Source organism: Helianthus annuus, chromosome 13 (genome assembly GCF_002127325.2).
Source record: "Helianthus annuus cultivar XRQ/B chromosome 13, HanXRQr2.0-SUNRISE, whole genome shotgun sequence".
Lineage (NCBI taxonomy): Eukaryota > Viridiplantae > Streptophyta > Magnoliopsida > Asterales > Asteraceae > Helianthus > Helianthus annuus.
This window is the reverse complement of record NC_035445.2, coordinates 91,001,798-91,023,551: the sequence shown is the minus strand read 5'-3', so window position 1 is coordinate 91,023,551 and position 21,754 is coordinate 91,001,798. Positions and strand designations below refer to the sequence as shown.

Genomic DNA, 21,754 nt, shown 5'->3' with positions numbered 1-21,754 from the left:
TTTCCAATTTGCCTAAATTAAAAGACATGGTGTAGTAGTAAGGTATCTTTCCTTTATTTAAGAGGTGAATAGTTAAATCTGTAACATATAGGATTATGTAGATAATAGAAGTATTTAGATGTTGGTTAGTTTGCCCTTCATATAAAAAAATAAAAATACATAAAGCAATCCATTTTAAGATAGTATACATGGTTGAAACTAATATATAATAACCAATACACAAAAAACCATCAAACACATGTTTTCTTCTATGTAAAAAAATATTGTTTTTTTTTTCAATACATATCTATAATACTATAAAAAGGAGAAGTGATGTACCAAATTGTAATTTTACTAGAAGTACAAGTTATTAAGCAACATTTACAAGGGAGTGCAAGCCAATATAATAGGGATTTGGCTTTATTTTTAAGACGCCTGTAGGGTTAAAATTGGGATTTTGTAGTGAGATTAAATGCTGCCTCTTCATTTCTTTCTTTATGGCCACGGTGGTGGTTACAATGGATCTGGATGAAGCGACGTTCCTTCAAGCAAGTGGTGGCGATTTCGTGACCAGGAAAGTGAAGAGACAGAGAGACATAAGGAGAAATCGAAAGAGGGAGGAGGATGAAGATCAGGAATTAAGAGAGGGGGCCTATCGGTGATGGAGACGACCGTGAAACTGCCGTCTTCAGGCGGCGGCGATGATGGTTTGATGAACACCTGTTACAGTTTCTACTTATTTTGATATTTTTCATTTTTAGGTTTTCGTCATATCACTTAACCCCTTTCAGATTAATTCGTGCACCAGCCCTAATTAGTTGTTTAATAATTTAATTTACTTCATCTTCTTTCTCCATCTGATCTGTTTCATTGCAAATTGATGCACCCCTATAGTTTAATTTGCTTGTATATTATTGCAATCTGATAATCTTTCTGATGCCCACCAACTGTTTGTTTGAATGTTTGTGATTATGGCAACAAGGTGGACCTTCATTGAGCTTGGAGTCATGGATTCAGATCACACAGGTCCCTAATCTTGTCTTCTCTTTAATAATCTGTCAACTGTATCTTCAATTATTATTGCTTTCAATTCATCTTTTAAATTTGCAGGAATATATGTAACTGAAAGGACAGTGATATGATATTGATGTTTTTATAGATCTTGCTAATGACTTGTAGGGAAAGGACAGTGATATGATATTGATTTATACTTGAATTGTGTTTTACTGCTGTGGTTTGAAGATTAATTTTGAGATCAACTTGTTTTAGTTTCATTGGTTCACCCTATTACATAATTGGTAATTGAAGTTGTGATTTGAAGGTTAATTTTGAAGATTAGTTGCTGTTTAGTTAGTTTCATTGATTCACGCTGTTATATAATCGGTAATTCCAGATTTTTTGTTTCGTGTAATGTGCCGGTGTGATTGAACTGTGTTTTGATGTTGTTGTTTGAAGATTGATTTTCAGATTATTATTTTTTCAGGTGGTTTTAAAAGAAAATAGTGTTAAAGAAAAGAAGATAAAATGGTGTTATGAAGAAAATTTATGTGGAAACTTCATCAAAAGAAAAACCAAAGGCTGTAGAAGGTCCAAAACAAGAATACATTCATGTTCGAGCTCGTAGAGGTTTGGCTGAACGAGTACGTAATTCTGAATTTAATTAAGGAAAATTGGATTTTAATAATACAAACTATGACTCTTGTTTGATAATCGAGCATAAATCCATGATATAATGCAAGTGGGATTGCCTTGACAAGATGGATTAATTTTTGGTTAATAAGCTATTGTTTACTCTCCTAGCATATGGTCTAATTAGTTTGCTAACAAATCTTGTTATTTATCTATCAGATGTTTGAAGTTCCAGCAGTCGCGTATTCGGCTGAAGTGGCGAATTCTGCTTATATTCAAGTCAATTCGTTACTAGAAATGGGAAATAACCCGATTGACGCGATGTTAAGAAGAAGCATTGGTGGTCCCGTTTCGATTCCTGAAACATTCGTTGTTTCATCGTGTTTCAATGTAATTCCTTGTTTCGGTTTTTGTGTTGTAAATAACTGGCTTCAACTATCAGATAATTGTGTTAATTTGTTTATTGATGTTTTATATTTATTTTTTCTTGTAGCAAATGCAGCCAGGTGTGACATGGGATGGTGATCTACACAATCTATACAGAATGGAAATTCAACAAGAATCATCAACAATTCCATTTCAACCCCATAAATTTACAGGTAAAAAGAGCATAAATCTATACACGTATTTTTTTCCAATATATATGTATGTCTAACGTATGTTACGTGCTATGAATGTGGTAATCTGAGTTAATTAAGCCTGCGTAACGCAAACAATATTATTTAAACATAGTTAATAGAAACATAGAGCTACATACCCACAAAAGCAAATAATAAGTGGGTCAAAGTTCACATATTTGGACCAAGAAAGTTGCTTGTTGGGTATCGGGTTGCCATCATATATTAGGATCGGATTATATTGGGCGGGTTAGATAGCTTGTTACAATGAGTTTGGGTTGGTACAAGTCATTTTTAGTATGGGTCGACCCAGGTCCCAGGTTCATCCAGTTGGTTGACCTGCATATATTTATTTTCGGTTTTTATCTTTTACGAATAATTAGTGATGTACTTGTGGTTACAAAACATGCTTAGTACTGTATAGACAGCAATGGGAAGGTTGGGTGGTTGGATCAATGGGAATAGAGTAGCTGGTGAGTCTTTTGACTCTTTGGATTTAAGTTTTATGCTGTCATATCACAAGCATCCGTGTGGGCTTGGTGAACATTATAACTCTGTTGTACCAGCTTAACCCAACTGGGTCAGGTAAACATATCATACTTTTAAGTTTATTTATACCTATTTAAGGGGACAAAATGTGTAAACGAGCCAAGCTAAGCCCAACCCAAATCGAGCACAATTCCAAATAGAGGTAAATGGGTTGAATATGTTGAACGGGTCAAAAGTTGGAACAAAGTGTGTTTTTAATACTTATAATTTTCTAAATTCTTTTAATGATATGGTAAAATTTTTATCAAATAAACTCTTTAATAGACTTTGGAGCAGCAAATAAAAGATGTTCATAACCTTACAGATCTTGCTGGTAGTGAGTGAATCTTGGAATGAACGGTGATGTTTGATGACTGATACAGGTGTGGTTTCCAGCAACGGAACCGTTGGATGTCATGTCGGCAATTAGGGGTGGTTTGCGCGGTGGAAAGAGATAGTTAGATACCCGGAAAGGGTTAGTGAAGTTGGGAGTGTAATCGGGTGAGGTCGGAGACGGGTCAGACTTTGGGTCAACTGTGGTTAACGCAAGTAAACCGAGTCAGATTTGGTGCTTATATATATGCACACACAACTTACATATGATTCTTTTTATTGCTTTAAGATTTCAACCATGTTACCACCTCGTATTGTCGACTCCGCCGAACGCCCGGGTTCCCACTATTTCAAATACTTTAGCTGTTTTACAAAATTGGTATTAAAAAAGATTACGTAAAATCGGCCATGCAACGTGCGCCAAAAAAAAAACATAATTACCCGCGGCAACGCGCGGGCATTCCCACTAGTATTAAATGACGTCGGTAATCATTGGCAAGTATATCTACCTAATACATTTTGTAAGACTTAAACACGCATTATTTTGAGAGGAATAAACACATAATCAACTAAGTCAAGAGGCCATAAATAATCCGTTAAATAGCTAAAAAAAATATTTTAATAGGTTTAAATAAATCTCTCCTTTAACCACATCCCTTTAAAGATTCATCTATCCACCACCATCGTAAATATGACCATTCAATACTTCATTCGTAAAAAGCTTTCCGATCCATCATCTTCCTCAATCCTTAATATCTTTTTTCTTCTTCGCTTGCTACTTCCCTATCTCCAAACATAAATCCCTCAAAAGCTTCAAATCCTTTCTCAAATTGGAGTATTTGGAAAGAGAAGTTAGTGTAGAATTAGAGGGAGTGATTAACACACCAAGTGAAGTTGAAAAAGAAGATGCTAAGAGTGTTAATAGTAAGAAGAAACTCATAAGTTTTAAAGTCGGAATTCATGGGCGGAACTAGCCTTTGGCCAGGGTGGGCGGCCGCACCCCTTGAAAAAAAATTAGTGTATATTTTAGGCAAAAGCTCGACCGCACCCCTTGAAAATATGGTTAAACACCTCATCCGTACCCCCAGCAAATAATTTCTGGGTCCACCATGTACTTCTTGATAGCATTGTTAACCCAAGATTTGAGACTCCAATTACTCTTTTCATGTCGATAACACTAACACATAATAGTTTCAATGTTTATTTTGAAAAACCACAATATTAAAGAAAAGTCCTTAAACATAAATTTTTGGGATATGTCCAAAAAGGAAATTCATTCGTATTTACCTAAATATCAAGGTTATTTGAGATCGATTAATTTCAAACTATAACAACTTTCATTATTTGCTAGTTTTGCACTTCTTTTATTTAGTGTACTATAATTTCTAAAATTGGGAACTTTTGGATCCAGAAGTAATAGTTGAGTTTTAAATGTTTTGTTCGAATTTACCTACATGTATATGTTTTCATATTATCATCAAATTTGTTATTTTTAGAAAAAACTACTGATTAGTGATTTTTAACAACAATTTTGAACCCACATCATATATGTAAGACTATGGAGTATGGGGCTTGGGTTGGGGCATGGGTTGGGGGAAAACGGACAAGCCATCACCTCGGGTGGGTTTGGGTTGGGGCGTGGCCCTTGGGGCTTGGGTTTCAAGCCGGGCGTGGGGCGGGGGAGCAAACTGACATGGCGGACTGTGAATGGCCAATTCAAACTAGCCGTTGGGGTAGCCGTTGGGGGCTAGTTTTTTAAAAAAAAAATTCCTTTATAAATACCTTACCATATTTAACATTTTTCTCACACAATATCAAACACATAAAACACAATCTTGCCATGAGTTCTTCAAGTTATAGTGATCGTCATCATCATCTGACGATGGTGCGGAAATATTTCTACAAACGATCGCGGCGGTGGTGAAAGCTATCGTGGAAGACGAAGACGATGATGAAGAGACTCAACAACCTAAACGGAGGAGAAGGTACATCGCTCGTGAACGGAACACCGCTAACAATTTGTTGGTAAGCGATTACTTCTCAGCGGAACCTAAGTATGATGAAAAAATGTTTAGGCGTCGTTTTCGTATGAGTAGAAACTTATTTTTAAGGATATCTAGAGATCTTGAGGAGAAGTATGTTTATTTCCAACAAAACCCGATGTAACCGGGCAATTAAGATTTAGTACGTGGCAAAAGGTCACGGCCGCGCTTAGACAGTTAGCGTACGGCAATAGTTCGGACATTATGGATGACTATTTAAAAATGTCTGCACGTGTAGCTAGAGAAAGTCTTCACAACTTTTGTTCGTGTATTCTAGAACTTTATAGGAAAAGATATTTGAGAAAGCCCTCCTTCAGTGACATGCAACAAATATTGGAATATCACGCAGATTATCATGGGCTACCCGGGATGCTAGGTAGTTTAGATTGTATAAAATGGCCTTGGGAACTTTGTCCTACCTAATGGCAAGGCGCTCACACTAGTGGATTTCACGGGATGCCAGCCATCATGCTTGAAGCGGTTGCGTCCCAAGATCTTTGGATATGGCATGTGTTCTTCGGTATGCCAGGTTCACATAATGATATTACCATCATAAACCACTCGCCCCTTTTCAATGATCGGGTAAATGGTATAGGACCCAAAGGAACTTTCTTTGTAAACGGGGTTGAGTACGTGTACGGGTACTACCTAGTTGATGGGATTTACCCAGAGTGGGGGGTTTTCATAAAATCGTTCACAAGACACGGTACCACAGATCTAAAGAGATTAAAGTTTAACAGGGTTCAGATGGCTGCTGATGTGTGTCGGTGTGTATATGTTTTAGATATATATTTAAGCCCTTTTTACACTTTTAGCCAAGTTTTAAATTTATAAAACACGATATTCACTAACACTAAACACACATATGGGCAAGTGCACCCATCGTGGACGTAGTATAGTGTTGGTAAGATACCGAGGTCGTCCAAGGACACAAGAGCTTTTAGTACCGGTTTATCCTCAACGTCTAATCAAATCAAAAAGTTAGAAAAATGTTTTAAACTAAGAAAAATAAAAACTAACTAAATGCTGAAAAATAAAAATAAAATAAAAACAGATAGACAAGATGAATCACTTGGATCCGACACGTGTATTAGTATAACCTTTGATTATTTTCGCACTTTTGCACTTGTTTAAGATATTATCTTAGTTATTGTAGTAGGCCCCTCTTTTGAAGGCGACGTTACCCTCAACCCAGTAGTTTGAGTCAGCAAGGATACAATCCTAAAGGGTCGGATTATTGAAAGATAATGAATTAAGTTATTAATGCAAATTATGGTAGGCCCCGCTTTTGGCGGTGACGTTACCCTCGGCTAAGTAGTCTGAGTCAGCAGGGATACAGTCCTAAATAGCCGGGTTATAGTATTAATAGTAGTTAACTTATGAGGGGGTCAAAGAGTTTGGATCCCCGCCATCCAATACCTATGGGCATTGAAAGAGATCCTACTAAATTTGACCCAGGTCCCAAGCAGGACCTCTAAACGCTGAACAAGGGCAAGACCCTTACCAAACCGTTCCCTTAACCCCCGACCAGGTAGCCAACATACCTCCATATAGACCGTGGAGATATGAATGGTGAAAATCTTTTATTTTATATAGACAGTAAAATAATGCCAAGACACCACGGACAAATGATAAGGAAAGATCACCTTCAACATAAGTAACTAGTTATTAAAGTCATTAATACAAAACCAAATAAAAAGTGCAAAAGATTAAAAATAAAAAGTATTATACTAAACACTTGTCTTCACCAAGTGATGTAAGAGACTTAGGCAAACATGGCCTTGATTGTCAAGAACTCTTACGATCAATCTTGGATCCCGAGACGACTCACACACTCTACGATGGACAATGGATGATGGTGGTGGATGATGGTGTTATGGTGGTGGTGGGTGGTGGATGAGGTGTGAGAGAGGTGGTGTGCCAAGGGATGAGAGAGAATGAAGCCAAGCTCCTCTATTTATAGGCTGAACAGAAGGCTGGACACGGCCCCGTGTCCGCTGGACACGGCCCCGTGCCCGCCTGACACTCTCTCTCTTCATTAATTGTAATTGCGAATTACAATTAATGCGCCTGCTGTACTTTCACCACGCCCCCGTGCTCGCTGGACACGACCCCGTGGTGGGCAATGGAAGCTTCTACTGGTTTGTCTTTTCTGCTGCTTCCTGGGCACGCCCCCGTGTTCGCTGGACACGGGGCGTGTTCAGACTCTGTTTCTTCTTCTTTGCCTTGGGAGGTGCCGTTGAGGGTCCGGGCAGTCCACTTTTGTTCCTTTTCTTGTATTTATGGTAGAATTAGTAGTCTTTTTGCTTCTTTTGTGATTTTGAGCTCATTTCATCCTGAAAATACAAAAGGAAGACAAAAACACTATTTTCCAACATTAGTACTTAAAAAGGGTTAGTTTTATGCCTTAATTGATGTGTTTTATATGTTGCATTTTACACACATCAAATACCCCCACACTTGAACTTTTGCTTGTCCTCAAGCAAAACTCTTTAAATGTGGCTTACACTCCCAAATGGAATAGGTAGAAGAGAAGTTTTTTAGCTTGTCCTAGAGTGTCGGGAATCCAAGGTTTTTATAGGTTTTATTTTTATTTATTTACAATCCTATTCGTTATGATTTATTTTGAACTTTTCATAAGATAAATTACTTATTTGGGCATAGCATGCCTTATTAAAATTCCATTTATATACAAGTTCACATACCTCACGGGAGATCACTCAACACTCGGCCGAAGGTGTATATTTTAGTGAATCACTCGAGAGCGGCACGGAACTTACGTCTTCCATAGGCTTGCCAAGCAATCAATCCTCCTCATTTTTAACTTTTTACCTTTGTAAATATCAAGAGGACTTTTTGGGTGAAGGCTTGGGTTTAAAGGTGGGTGGTTGGTTAGTGGTTAGTAAAAAGGGCGAAAATCGTAACAAGCGTCGGTTTTCGTGAAGTACCTTGTTTTTAGTGATTTTTTTTTTTATTTTGAAGTATTTCTCCAAACAAGCTTTTATAGCTTTTGTTTGTTTTTGACTTCATCATTTTTTTTTCAATCGTCACATAAAAAGGTGATGTTTACGAAAAAGCGAACTTGTTACTAAAATAAAAAAATAAAAAGGTTTTTTGTGGGTAAAAAGGGTTTTGGGGTAATGAAATAAAAGGTTTAGGCTCAAAGGGGTTATCTAGGGGGATTTTGGGTAGGTAAAAAAAATGAAAAATAATGGTTTTGAAAGAAAAAATGGTTAGTCCTAATGCCTCCGTCATTTACTTACTTGGGTTTAAGTTGGTAAGGACCGGGAATGTATCGTCGTGGCAAGTTCTAGATTTGTAAGGACTGAGCGGCTATTCACACAAGAAACGAAAAATGAGCATTTAATCTAAATATGTGTATTTTTATGCTCAATAAAGGCTCAAAACTCACTTTTGTGGGAATGGGTTTTAATGTGACCAAGCATATATAATCGAATTTTAAACTAGACTTGTTATACTGTTTCATAATTTTCTTATGTTGGTTCCTTTTTTTTTATCACGACGCTATCGGTTGTAAACTTGTAAAAATATAACCTTTTTAGAACTTGTTATTCCCAACTTAAACTAAGACAAGTAAATAAAAAATGAAAAAGTTTTTGAAAAAATTTGGGGTATTTAGCGGTTCCAATAGAGTTTTGTGTAAGGCTTGTGTTTAGGATTTTGCAAAATTTCAAGTGTTTTAGCATCCCCCCCACACTTAAATTACACATTGTCCTCAATGTGTCCAAAAATAATATTTTTGGTTAATTAGAATGTATAAAAGTGTGTTAAAAAGCAAAGATTTATGTTACTGGCATCCTGGACACGGCCCCGTGTTCACCGGGCACGGCCCCGTGGTCAAGTGCCAGTAACAAAAATTACAGAATTGAAACAGAAGCCTGGACACGGGGGCGTGTCCGCTGAACACGGCCCGTGTCTAGTTACCTGAACTGGGTGATTTTCTGCAGGGGCTCAGCACGGGGCCGTGTTGGTTGGGCACGGCCCGTGTTGAGCCTTCTGTGATGGAGATTTTTGTCGTGTTGCTCTGTTCTTCGTGCATGGTTCCATTTTTCTCGTTCTCTTTTTCATCCATTACCACCATGAGTGTGTTTTATTCTTAAAACAACCATCAATCTTAAAAACCATCATAGCATTGCAAATCATAGAGAGACATTACATTAAGTTAGCTAAATAATTAGGGGATACATAAGGTTATCATAAGGGTTCTACTTATTTAAGAAAATTTCGGGAATAGCTTCCCGATGTAGTAACTCTCTCTAGCCGATGGCCCCTCGGTTGTCATTCAAAGCCATTCTTCTATCTCCCTTGGGAGGTAAAAGGTAGCTTCATTCTCTTCGGTGTCTCGAGGAGGAACGCTCACCGGGACTCCTTGCACCACCCTTGGTTGAGGTACTTGGTGCATGGCGTGCCATTCTGCTGGAATGATGACCTCGGGTACTACATTCCACGCCCTTTGGGTTATCACCGGGACCAAAGGCGGGGAAGCGAGAAGGTTTAATCTCTGGTGCAGGAGATTTACTTCTCGTAGGCAGCCCTCCAAACCTACCGTCAGATGATTAATACGATCCACCAAAGCTTCTTCTACTCCCGTCATCTCGTCTATGGCTTCCCTCAAGGCGTAAACGTAGTTTACTAGGGAATCCTCTGCCGTAGACGACCTCCTTCCATTTCGGTTATTTCTCGAAGATGTTCCGCTGTTTCTGCTGGCCATTTTCTGCGAAATAATCCGAAGATAACTAAACTTTTGCAAAACAGTACCTCGAACACGGCCCCGTGCTCAGTGAGCACAACCCCGTGTTCAGCTATCTGCAGGATTTTTGTCTAACGACTCCAGGTTTTTAAATTATTTTAATACACTTTTATTGCGTTTTAAGCTTAGATAATTTAAAACAAAGTTATAGAACTAACTTTAGACAAGAATCCGTAGCAAAAACTCCTACAAACTTTTCATAGAAGGTTGGAATCATGGGTTTCCAAGCTTCCATGGAGGTAAGGTTTGAAAAATTTTTGGAAGAAGGAGAAATGAACAAAAGTGGAAAAGACAAGATTGTCCTTAGGAACCTTCTTTTAGCACTTACCTAGGATGGTATATGTGAAGATCCCAGGAATCTCTGCTTGGTGAAGTGGTCAAAAATGAGCAGGATTCAGGCTGTATTTAAAGAAAACGACAGCACACTGGACACGGCCCCGTGTCCGCTGGACACGGCCCCGTGTGCAGAGAAAATCCTGACACATTTTGTCCGTATTCTGACAGAATCAGCAGAGAATCTTCTGAGTGAACACGGGGGCGTGTTGACCGGGCACGGCCCCGTGTCGGCAGGCTGTTTTATGGAGTTTTGTCTTTACTAAGGAGCTAATCTATATCGGGTGGCTCTTGACTTGTTGGAACAACCCCAAAGTGCCTAAGATACCTTAATTGTCCTATACTAAGGCGAGAACGCAAGAGGTTGTCGGTGAGGGTAATTCCTATTTTCATTCTAGGTGGACAAGTCCAACCCTTTCCCGGGCTCTCGTTAAAGAAGGTGTATGCCGAATCGCTCAGGTCTATGTATGCATCGAACGAAGTTGATGGGGAGTCCTTCACGGCACAATCGACACAGGGACGACTATCGTCCGCGTCTTTTCTAGGTAAGAAGGTATTTTCGGGAGCAACGAGGTTGTCGGAATGCGGTTCCAACATTTCCTCATGGTCATCATCTTGGGATGGATCTAGAAAATCCTTCCTAAGTTCTTTTGACCAATTGAGAAGTAGTTCTTCTAGTTGAAATAGCTCGTCAAGGAGCATTTCTCCTAGAATATCTGGCTGGACGCATTCGAGGGAGAAATAGTGCTTATTTTTACTTTCGCCCCTCTTAAGGTTACAAGGAATCGGTGGGTCTATATAGTGGGGCCTATAAGTGAGGAAAAAACATTTTAATTCCTCATGTTCGCTCCCACATATTCGACACCACAAACCATAAGAGTGCCGAAAGTAAAAAGAATTACTATCACTCATGTTTGTGTCAGAAATTACCAACCGCCGGGATCTAACGGTTCTGTTTTCAGCAACTGAATCTTGGGCACGGGGGCGTGTTGAGTGGACACGGCCCCGTGTTCAGCCTACTGTCTGACTTAAAACAGGATTGCCAGTTCCAATGATTGAGCACGGGGCGTGTTCAGCGGGCACGGCCCCGTGTTGAGCTCTGCAGAAGCTAAAAAATCTAAGAAAAATCCTAAAAAAATTAAAGAAAAATAAAAATATGATTAGGCCGTTGATTCCTAACTTTCTTAAAATCCTTGTGTCCCCGGCAACGGCGCCAAAAACTTGATGTGTGTCGGTGTGTATATGTTTTAGATATATATTTAAGCCCTTTTTACACTTTTAGCCAAGTTTTAAATTTATAAAACACGATATTCACTAACACTAAACACACATATAGGCAAGTGCACCCATCGTGGACGTAGTATAGTGTTGGTAAGATACCGAGGTCGTCCAAGGACACAAGAGCTTTTAGTACCGGTTTATCCTCAACGTCTAATCAAATCAAAAAGTTAGAAAAATGTTTTAAACTAAGAAAAATAAAAACTAACTAAATGCTGAAAAATAAAAATAAAATAAAAACAGATAGACAAGATGAATCACTTGGATCCGACACGTGTATTAGTATAACCTTTGATTATTTTCGCACTTTTGCACTTGTTTAAGAGATTATCTTAGTTATTGTAGTAGGCCCCTCTTTTGAAGGCGACGTTACCCTCAACCCAGTAGTTTGAGTCAGCAAGGATACAATCCTAAAGGGTCGGATTATTGAAAGATAATGAATTAAGTTATTAATGCAAATTATGGTAGGCCCCGCTTTTGGCGGTGACGTTACCCTCGGCTAAGTAGTCTGAGTCAGCAGGGATACAGTCCTAAATAGCCGGGTTATAGTATTAATAGTAGTTAACTTATGAGGGGGTCAAAGAGTTTGGATCCCCGCCATCCAATACCTATGGGCATTGAAAGAGATCCTGCTAAATTTGACCCAGGTCCCAAGCAGGACCTCTAAACGCTGAACAAGGGCAAGACCCTTACCAAACCGTTCCCTTAACCCCCGACCAGGTAGCCAACATACCTCCATATAGACCGTGGGGATATGAATGGTGAAAATCTTTTATTTTATATAGACAGTAAAATAATGCCAAGACACCACGGACAAACGATAAGGAAAGATCACCTTCAACATAAGTAACTAGTTATTAAAGTCATTAATACAAAACCAAATAAAAAGTGCAAAAGATTAAAAATAAAAAGTATTATACTAAACACTTGTCTTCACCAAGTGAGGTAAGAGACTTAGGCAAACATGGCCTTGATTGTCAAGAAATCTTACGATCAATCTTGGATCCCGAGACGACTCACACACTCTACGATGGACAATGGATGATGGTGGTGGATGATGGTGTTATGGTGGTGGTGGGTGGTGGATGAGGTGTGAGAGAGGTGGTGTGCCAAGGGATGAGAGAGAATGAAGCCAAGCTCCTCTATTTATAGGCTGAACAGAAGGCTGGACACGGCCCCGTGTCCGCTGGACACGGCCCCGTGCCCGCCTGACACTCTCTCTCTTCATTAATTGTAATTGCGAATTACAATTAATGCGCCTGCTGTACTTTCACCACGCCCCCGTGCTCGCTGGACACGGCCCCGTGGTGGGCAATGGAAGCTTCTACTGGTTTGTCTTTTCTGCTGCTTCCTGGGCACGCCCCCGTGTTCGCTGGACACGGGGCGTGTTCAGACTCTGTTTCTTCTTCTTTGCCTTGGGAGGTGCCGTTGAGGGTCCGGGCAGTCCACTTTTGTTCCTTTTCTTGTATTTATGGTAGAATTAGTAGTCTTTTTGCTTCTTTTGTGATTTTGAGCTCATTTCATCCTGAAAATACAAAAGGAAGACAAAAACACTATTTTTCCAACATTAGTACTTAAAAAGGGTTAGTTTTATGCCTTAATTGACGAAGACGACGAAGAATGATAGTTTTTTATTTTGATAATTATTTTGTATGTTTATTTTAATATTAATTTGTATGTTTATGTGGTTTTTGGTTATAAATATATATATATATATATGACAAAGATCCGTTAGGAACTACCCTTTATTGCGAGAACCGCGAGAACCAGTGTGAACACAAACAGTAATTCCTAAAAAAATCTAAAAAACACCCAAAATTTTTTTTTATTTCTTTACTATTTTTTTTTGGAAAAATCGCTATATTTTGTTAATTAAAAAAAATAATTTTTTTTTCAAAAAAAAAAAATTCGAGTAAGAGTTATCCATGCACATGTGCATATGTATCATTTCTTTGTCAAATTCCGTAATTCGTTACAAATAATAGTCAATTGCACTTTCATTTACACTACCTCGTGTAATACAATACTTTTTACGTTAACAATATTAGAAATTGCGCATGTGCATCTACATGTATCAACATGAAATAAGTTGTTTTGGTACACTACTTTCTCTTTCATGTATCATTCCATCCATAATACACAAGCATGCACATGTGCATTTTTGTCATTTTTTTGACAAATTCCGTAATTTATTACACATATTAGACAATTGCACTTTCATTTACACTACCATATGTAATACACTACTTTTTACATTACCAATATTAGAAATGCACATGTGCATTTATATTTTTAAACATTAAATAAGGCGTTTTGATACACTACTTTGAATACACTTTCTCTTTCATCTATCATACCATCCATAATACACTACCATTACCTCCTACCATCCATAATACAATACCATTACCTGCTACCATCCATAATACAATACCATTAACAATATTTTCACTTTATTACATGTATGTAAACACCATTTATACCATCCAATCAACATATTACATCATAATTGACAACTATAACCAAACCATCAACCACTAGATATAACTAACCAAAAAACATGTATATGGGCCTACTTCTCCATTCAAAATCACAAACTTTTTGTACCAAAACACGTTATATCATGGTTATACCTAATGTTGCATTTGTGTATTTTGAATATTGATAATGTAAAAAGTAGTGTATTACCAATGGTATTGTAAATTAAAGTGCAATTATCTATTCCTGATAATGTATTACCGAATTTGTCGAAGTAATAATGCATATGCACATGTGCATGGATAACTGTTACTCGAAAAAAAAAAGTTTTTTTTATGGTAACGAAATATAGCGAATTTTTTTTTAAAAAATATTAAAAAAATAAAAAAAAATTTGAGTGCTTTTTTTGATGTTTTTAGATTTTATTTTGTGTTCACATTGGTTCTCGCGGTTCTCGCAATAAGGGTGGTTCTCGCATGAACCTTACCCTATATATATATATATATATATATATATATATAGAGGCCGGTTATCATACAAATGCTCTAATCGTACATTATGTACGCTACAACAACAACCGTACGATCTTCTCATTAAAAGCGCGTGTTTAAATAATTAAATTAATCAAAATAAAAGTAGTAAAAGAAACCGCCAAGGTTAGAATCGTCCATAGCGAGAACAAAACCCCTGATTATCAGCACACAAAATAACTCAAAAATCATACCGTAAACCCAAAATCAAAAGCATTCTCCTTCTCCAAAACATCACCTGCTACTCTCCATTGCGATTACCTGCTACTCTGCATTACGATTTCAACTACGATTCCATGAATATTGAGAAAAGAAGCAAAGCAAACAACGACAGACCACAATCGAAGAAGATGAATCCAGGTATCAATTTACATTTGCGATTTAAAGTGTAATATACAGGTGCTATAAAATCAAATGCGATTTTGTTTGTTTATTAACGTTTTAACTAAACATATAAGTTTTATAACATTATATATTGATAACAACATCAATTTTGCTAGGGTTTGTTACTAGTATATTTATTTGTTAGGTTTTGAATTTTTTATGCAGTTGTCTTAATGATACTGATGGATGTGCGATATCATATAGGGTTTTGTTGTGCTTTTTTTGATATTTGCGATTTCATATGATAAAAGCTGGTATGTAGAAGGTTTTTTGTTTTAGATTAAATTAGATTTGCGAATTGATATAAATGCAAATGCGATTTTATATCAGAAGTTAGTTGTGTTGTTTTTTTGTTTTAGGTTAAATTAGATTTGCGAATTGATATAAATGCAAATGCGATTTTATATCAGAAGTTAGTTGTATTGTTCAGGTAATGCTTATGTGACAAATGCGAAATCATCAAATTGATAAAATAAAACGTGCGAAATGATATCTAACACATGCGAACGGATGACTTGTTGTGCATGATTAGCTGACAAATGCGATTTTGTAAGTGTTTTTTAACTATAGCTTGCGATTTTGTAGAAATAGAATCTGATGAAGACTTCGAAGGACCAATATCAAGTTTGATAAAAATTAAAAGCATAGAAAGAGATTGGTGATTCAAGAAAGTTCAGAAGATGATGAATTTGTTAAACCACCCCAAAAAAAGAAAAAGCATGAGAAGAAGGAAGATAAAAAAAATCAAAGATAGTCACAAAAAAACATTCAAAAAAGGGGCAACAACCTAAGACAGAACATAGGGAGTTCTTCAAATACAGCAATGAAGCAATACTGCTGCGATGTCAACCTAACTCATATATGGATACTGTTAGAAGATTTTTCAAAAAAACAGCTTGATGATGTTAGGGATATGGGGTTTGGAGCTATTCTTGATATCAACATCAACCATATTTCAACACGATTGGCATATTGGCTAGCCATAAACTTTGACGAGAAGTTCGATAAGCTAAACGTAGGAAAACACCAAATAAAAATAACATCGGACACAGTTTACGAGGTATTTGGAATACCAAAGGGTCCAAAGAAGGTTGAAATAATAGCTGATAAGAGAAAAGTCAAAAAGCAAGAGAAAATTGAAAAAAGTCAAGAACCGGGAAATGCTATCAGAAATACATTCATCAGCCAGTGGGGGGAAAACAGGAGACTTACACATGGCTTAATTGCAGACACAATGGAAAATCAAAGAGACGGAGGGAGCCTGTTTAGATTAAATTTCCTTGTGTACTGGATGACATTCTTTGCGGAGATTACAAAGGCAACACTTGAAAATGATAGATGTCTGCTTGGAGTAGAAGCTGTTGAGGAAATAAAAAATCTAGATTGGTGCTCATATCTACTCGAAACCTTGCGCCGGACACGAGAGGGCTGGAAGAACTATAAGATACAGTTCGTAGGACCTGTTGCCTTTCTTACGGTATGCATTACTACATTTAATAACATATTTAAAAATACTATTTTGTTCTTTTATATAATTAAATAATCTTGCGATTTATACAGCTTCTTTACACGCATGAGTACAACAAAAGGTTTAACCTGTTTGAGAAAGCCGTGGAGATGCCTGTTATTCGTTATATAACATCTTCAGAGATTGATAAAGTCGAAGAACATATTGCGGATAACGGACCTCTATGGATATCAAGTGAGAGTGAAGAAGAAGAAGAAAATGAAGAAGAAAATGAAGAAAAGAATGAAGAAGAAGAGCGTCCTCCGGAGGATGATTATACACTACGACCACCGGTTGACACGACAATAAGCTACAAAAGAAGGACTGCGCGCGCAGTACAAAACGAAGAAACTAGGGCAGAGCCAAAAGATAACGAGAACATCGATGATTTCATGAATTTCAGTTTTGAAATAAATGAAATGTCTCAGATGAACATTGACTTTGAAGTTGGAAGGCAGACGCAGAAAATGATGGATTATTGCAACACTCCTGCTCCATTTTCACCGTCAGTAATCTATGACACGGCCCACGAACAACAACTAGAGGCTTCAAGAGCAGCCAAAAAGGTAAGTGTAAAAAATATTAAATTAACTTATTTAACTTAATTAATTATATTTAACTTCTATGTTGATATTACAGAATCTGTTGAAAAAGATGAAAGCGAATGTCAAAAAATACCTTAAAATGGTTCGAGATGTTCAAGAGATGAACAACTTAGTGTCAGAGGCAAAAACTAAGTGTTTTTGGGATGTTGAGGTTATGAATGCTTGTAAGGAATGGGATCAGACGCTTAAGAATAATCCCATTTGTCTGCCACCTGAACCGGTTCAAGAGGATGAACCTGCAGCCTCTCCTGTTCATCAAGAACCTGAAAACCCAACTTCTGAGGTTCATCATGAAGTTGATACAAACAAAGAAGGTAGAGAGGATGAAGAAGCACAAAAAGTAATATCCAGTGTTTTGGTACAATTGGCATCAGAAGGTAACACATGCGAACTCATATATTAACACATGCGATATAATGTAAAAATTCACTAAAAAATATGCATTTGCGAAACCTATAAAAAAACACATGCGATACTATGAAAAACATTTCAGATTTGGTTTCGCACACAATGTCATGTATACTCCTGCGATTTTGATTATGCTGTATTAAATAAAATAATTTGGATCTATAGGTACACTGCAACCAGATGATGGAGGAGTCACAGACACCCTCATTGCAAATATTCAAACAGTGGAACCGGGTGTATATGCTTACCAAACAACTGCCAATGGTAATAAAAACCCTTTACTTTTTGAGAAAAATTAAACATCATAAATTATTGTATATCTTAAATTACTCTGGCATGCAGAAACTGGTGAAAATGAAACTGTTGACGAAGAGACAGTGAACTTGGCAGAATCTACACAAAAGGTCCAGGAAGAAGTGCTGGAAAAAGACCCCCCACAACTCGATACGGACGTTGAAGTTGAAAAGGAAATGGAACCTGAATGCCCTCAGGTAACTGCTGAAGAACTGCATTCAGTTGAGTTGGTTTTGAGCGTAGGGCCAACATTGGAAGAAGATAAAGGGAAAAAACAAACTAGGGGGAGAAAAAACACAAAGCCAAAGCAAGTTCCAAAACAAGTTATACCAAAAGGTTTAAACGAACTGCTTTACAAGACAATAGAACAAGCAAGAATAAGAGGTGAAAAAAGATGTGCAGAACATGCATGAAGCACTCTTGACCCAAGAATTGAGTGTGATCCGCTTCACATTTGCTACCTATGCAAGCTTGCAGTAAGTAGAAAAACATATATCAACAAACAAGAATCTAATAAAAATATACACAAAACAAGAACTAATTATTTATTTTTATGACTGGCAGAGAAGAGTTTTACCGATCAAAAACTGAGGTCTCAACATTCAAAGCTGTGTTTGAAAGCTTCTTCAGGGAACAATACGTAGCATCGAACGGGATAGATGCATTTGTAGATATTCTAAACCTTGAAGAGAAGAAAAGGGATAGAAAATCATCACCACACAGATTCTTCTTGTTTTCCACAATGATGGTATGTTTTCATGTACATTTTGTCATTTGAAATTCTAAAAGTTAACTGCATACTAAATGATTTCGCAAACTATTTATATCTAAATCGCATGTATTATGGCAGAATTTTTTGCTTTTGAAACATTTTCATACTGTTGTAATTTCGCATGTGTTGTATATACTATTCGCATGTGAAAAAAATCAAATGTTTGCCTTTCTCCCTCTGTTGTAATTTCGCATTTGGTACATACACTATTCGCATTTGGTACATTGTTTTCATGGATTTGACTCTTGTTACATAACATACAGCCGGATATCTTTTACGACGAGGAGAAATACACAGATGACCAACGACTCAAAATATTTGCCTCAAATTTTGAAGACATGTTAAATAGATATGAGGTAAAAAAACTTGAATCGGTTGACCTGGTGTTTATTCCCGTACTTCAAGGTGACCACTTCTATGTGTTGTGCTTCAACTTAAAAACCGGCGTAATTGAGCTGATTGACAATTCAGCTGCAAAACAAGAGTTTAAGGAAAGATACAAGGGGCTCCCAGACACACTGGTAATACAAAACCCTATACTTATACATGTTATATTTTATGTAAAAGCTACTAACACAATGTTACAATGTTACAGAGAAGGGTATTGGTTTTATACCTACAAAATGCTTTAAAACCAACACCGGCTATACAACAACTTGCAACCTCAGTGATAGAAAGAAAAGAAAAGAAATGGATTGGAGGACGAAGAATAACGGCGTAGACTGTGGAGTGTTTATGATGCGTCACCTGGAAACGTACAAAGGTGACCAAAAACCATGGGCGACAGGATTTGTGAATGAAGATGAAGTAAACAACAGACAGAAAGCACAACTTCATCTCCTAAGGACAAGATATCTCAGCAAAATCATTCTGTCAGAACACAACATGCATCGTCTTAAAATAATTAAAATGGCCAATGCTTTCGACAAAATGCCAGACAAAGAGAGAGATATGAAAAATCTGGATAAGGAAATCCCAGAAAGGATGAAAATATATTTTGGCAGGGGAAACTAAACTACATTTGATGATGTATTTATGTTACATATTTCAACTGTTACACCTGTTTCAAACTGCTTTAGTTCTCTTCTTAATATCGCATATATTGGTGTTTCTTAATTGCCAATTTTGTTTTTATTTCGCATGTGTTTTGTATGAAAGTCGCATGTTTCACATTGAATTCTTAAAAATTTGCGAAATACAAAGTCCATTACATAACAAAACATGCAAATTTATTGGAACAAAACATACATCAAAAAAAAAAAAAAAAAACAAAAGTTCATTCAAAAGATGAAAGAAACTCTATTTTCATCTTCATAGAGCATCTTAATACAGTTATTGCACCAGCCAACTCTTTCAACTGTTTCTCATCCCTCTCACCCAAATCCACCATAAACATAACTGCAATTTCTTTAAGACTACTCACCTGCATCTGGGATAACATGTTCAGAATTTCTTGTCTTCTCTTCATGTTTTCCGTTACACGAGAAATGTTGGCCTCCAACATCTCTTGACAAGATTGATCCTCTTGAATCTGTTGCTGAATCCTTTTCCTCAAAACCTGCTTGATACTTGGTTCAGAAGAAGAAGAAGTTGAGGATGTTGGTAGATCTGCCATTTTTTAATTGCATGTCTGCAATAGTGATGAAAACATAGAATATATAATAAAAAAATTATTGATATGAATTATTGAAATCAATTATTGAACTGAATTATTTGATTTCAATAATTGAAAGACACAGTGCAAAAATAAAAATAATTACTCATAAAAGAATGCGAAATCAAAAGCTGCAATTGATAAACATCTTTAAAGTTTGCGAAATCTAGAATTACATTTGCGAAATTATATACCAAACTTCATTGTGTGCGAAATGACTATATTTAAACATGCGAATTTATGCAACCTGTCCATTCCTTTACTAGTCGGTTTATTTTAACACATCACATGCGATATATAAAAAAACACATGCGATATAGTAACCCAACAATTAGTTCCAATAAACACTTAACTTCTACCTCTGATTATAAATCTAATAATAAAAAAAACTTCAAATAAAAAAAACCCCCAAAACTTAACTAAATGACGATTCAAGAAATCTCTGCAAAAATGGCCGTTCTGTGTGGAATCAATCAATCAAACCCCCGCAATCGAAATTGAAAAAGAAGAATACTTATATGGAACGGTTATGAAACGAACACCATAATTGACGTGATTCAATGATTAGCTGTCGTAAATGATAGAATAGGATGTCTGGTATACCCTTATTTGTTAAAATTGAATCAGGACACGTGTATGGCTGTAGTTGTAGCGTACATAATGTACGATAGTGGGATTTGTACCATACTTTTTACCTATATATATATATATATATATATATATATATATTAAAAAAAAGCTGATGTGGCTTGGCCACGCCAGCCAAGCCACGCCCACCGTACCCCCTTCAAAGTGGGTTTGAGAATTGAGTTTTGAAATTACACGTGTCAACCCATGCCCAACTCAAGCCCCACTATACCCTACGGTCTAAAAGGCGATCATAAATTTCACTAGACCACTATTGATTAGTGATTTATATGCCCTTTTTATCTATTAAAATACTAAGACTTAAATATGTTATACGAAGACATGTCTATAAGCCCAGTTTGCTCAGCAACATTATCTACGTAGCAGGTAATTAGTATTAGAACTTGTTCCATCTGATAACGTAAACTATTAGTTTTGAAAAGACTAGCCAAACTCAAATTCTTTTGGAGCCCTTCAGAATTAAGGGTCCATTAATTTAGGGGACCTAAACTAGACGTGCACAAAAATACGGCTCAGGAACCGAAATTGATATTGAAACCGGTTTGTCAAGAACCGATGCACAAAAATCGGGTTAGAACTCTATACTTTGAAACTGGCTTGAAGCCGGTCAAAACCCGGTTTGAAACCACTTAAAAAACCGGTTCCAACAAAAATTGGTTTTGACTTTTATTAACCAAACCGAAAGCGGTTCAAACCTAAACAGGTTTAGAAATAAACTTGGTTTCTGCACCTCTACTTTAAACATTTGCATTGTACCTATTAAAAAAATACTGAAAGAAGAATTAATCATCAGGTGTGGAGCCAATATTTTAATTTTTTTTAGAATCAACTCCTAGATTTTCTAGGATTAATATACAATCTATACATCGTAGAATTTGAACTCTTAATCTTTTAATTGCGGAGTACACCAGATAAATATTTGAAAGTGATGAATTGCTTCTTACCGTTTCTAGGAATTTTTTTT

General features: G+C 36.8%; 3 protein-coding genes across 11 annotated transcripts; all 3 read left to right on the top strand.

Moving 5' to 3' along the window:
- Nucleotides 1–289: 289 nt before the first annotated feature.
- Nucleotides 290–3,393, top strand: LOC110898598. Of its 9 annotated transcripts, none has more exons than XR_004877471.1 (6): nucleotides 290–686; nucleotides 962–1,005; nucleotides 1,090–1,362; nucleotides 1,463–1,619; nucleotides 1,828–1,998; nucleotides 2,102–3,393. XR_004877471.1 is itself a non-coding variant. In XM_035982054.1 (6 exons), exons 3-6 carry the CDS (start codon nucleotides 1,512–1,514, stop codon nucleotides 2,693–2,695), a joined length of 441 nt encoding a protein of 146 aa, XP_035837947.1. In that variant the 5' UTR covers nucleotides 298–1,005; nucleotides 1,301–1,362; nucleotides 1,463–1,511; the 3' UTR covers nucleotides 2,696–3,050. The 9 variants fall into 9 exon arrangements, 6 of the variants coding, with proteins under 6 accessions (XP_035837947.1, XP_035837948.1, XP_035837950.1 ...); XR_004877470.1 differs by having other exon boundaries at nucleotides 293–686; nucleotides 1,301–1,362; XM_035982054.1 differs by having other exon boundaries at nucleotides 298–1,005; nucleotides 1,301–1,362; nucleotides 2,102–2,207; nucleotides 2,640–3,050.
- A 13,681-nt stretch (nucleotides 3,394–17,074) lies between these two features.
- Nucleotides 17,075–18,176, top strand: LOC110902959. The gene is made up of 3 exons (XM_022149241.2): nucleotides 17,075–17,391; nucleotides 17,588–17,686; nucleotides 17,765–18,176. Exons 1-3 carry the CDS (start codon nucleotides 17,094–17,096, stop codon nucleotides 18,127–18,129), a joined length of 762 nt encoding a protein of 253 aa, XP_022004933.2. The 5' UTR covers nucleotides 17,075–17,093; the 3' UTR covers nucleotides 18,130–18,176.
- Nucleotides 18,177–18,311: 135 nt separating this feature from the next.
- On the top strand, nucleotides 18,312–19,492 carry LOC110902961. The gene is made up of 3 exons (XM_022149242.2): nucleotides 18,312–18,464; nucleotides 18,752–19,009; nucleotides 19,084–19,492. The coding sequence occupies exons 1-3, from the start codon at nucleotides 18,459–18,461 to the stop codon at nucleotides 19,207–19,209; spliced, it is 390 nt and encodes a 129-aa protein (XP_022004934.2). The 5' UTR covers nucleotides 18,312–18,458; the 3' UTR covers nucleotides 19,210–19,492.
- The last annotated feature ends 2,262 nt before the right edge of the window (nucleotides 19,493–21,754 follow it).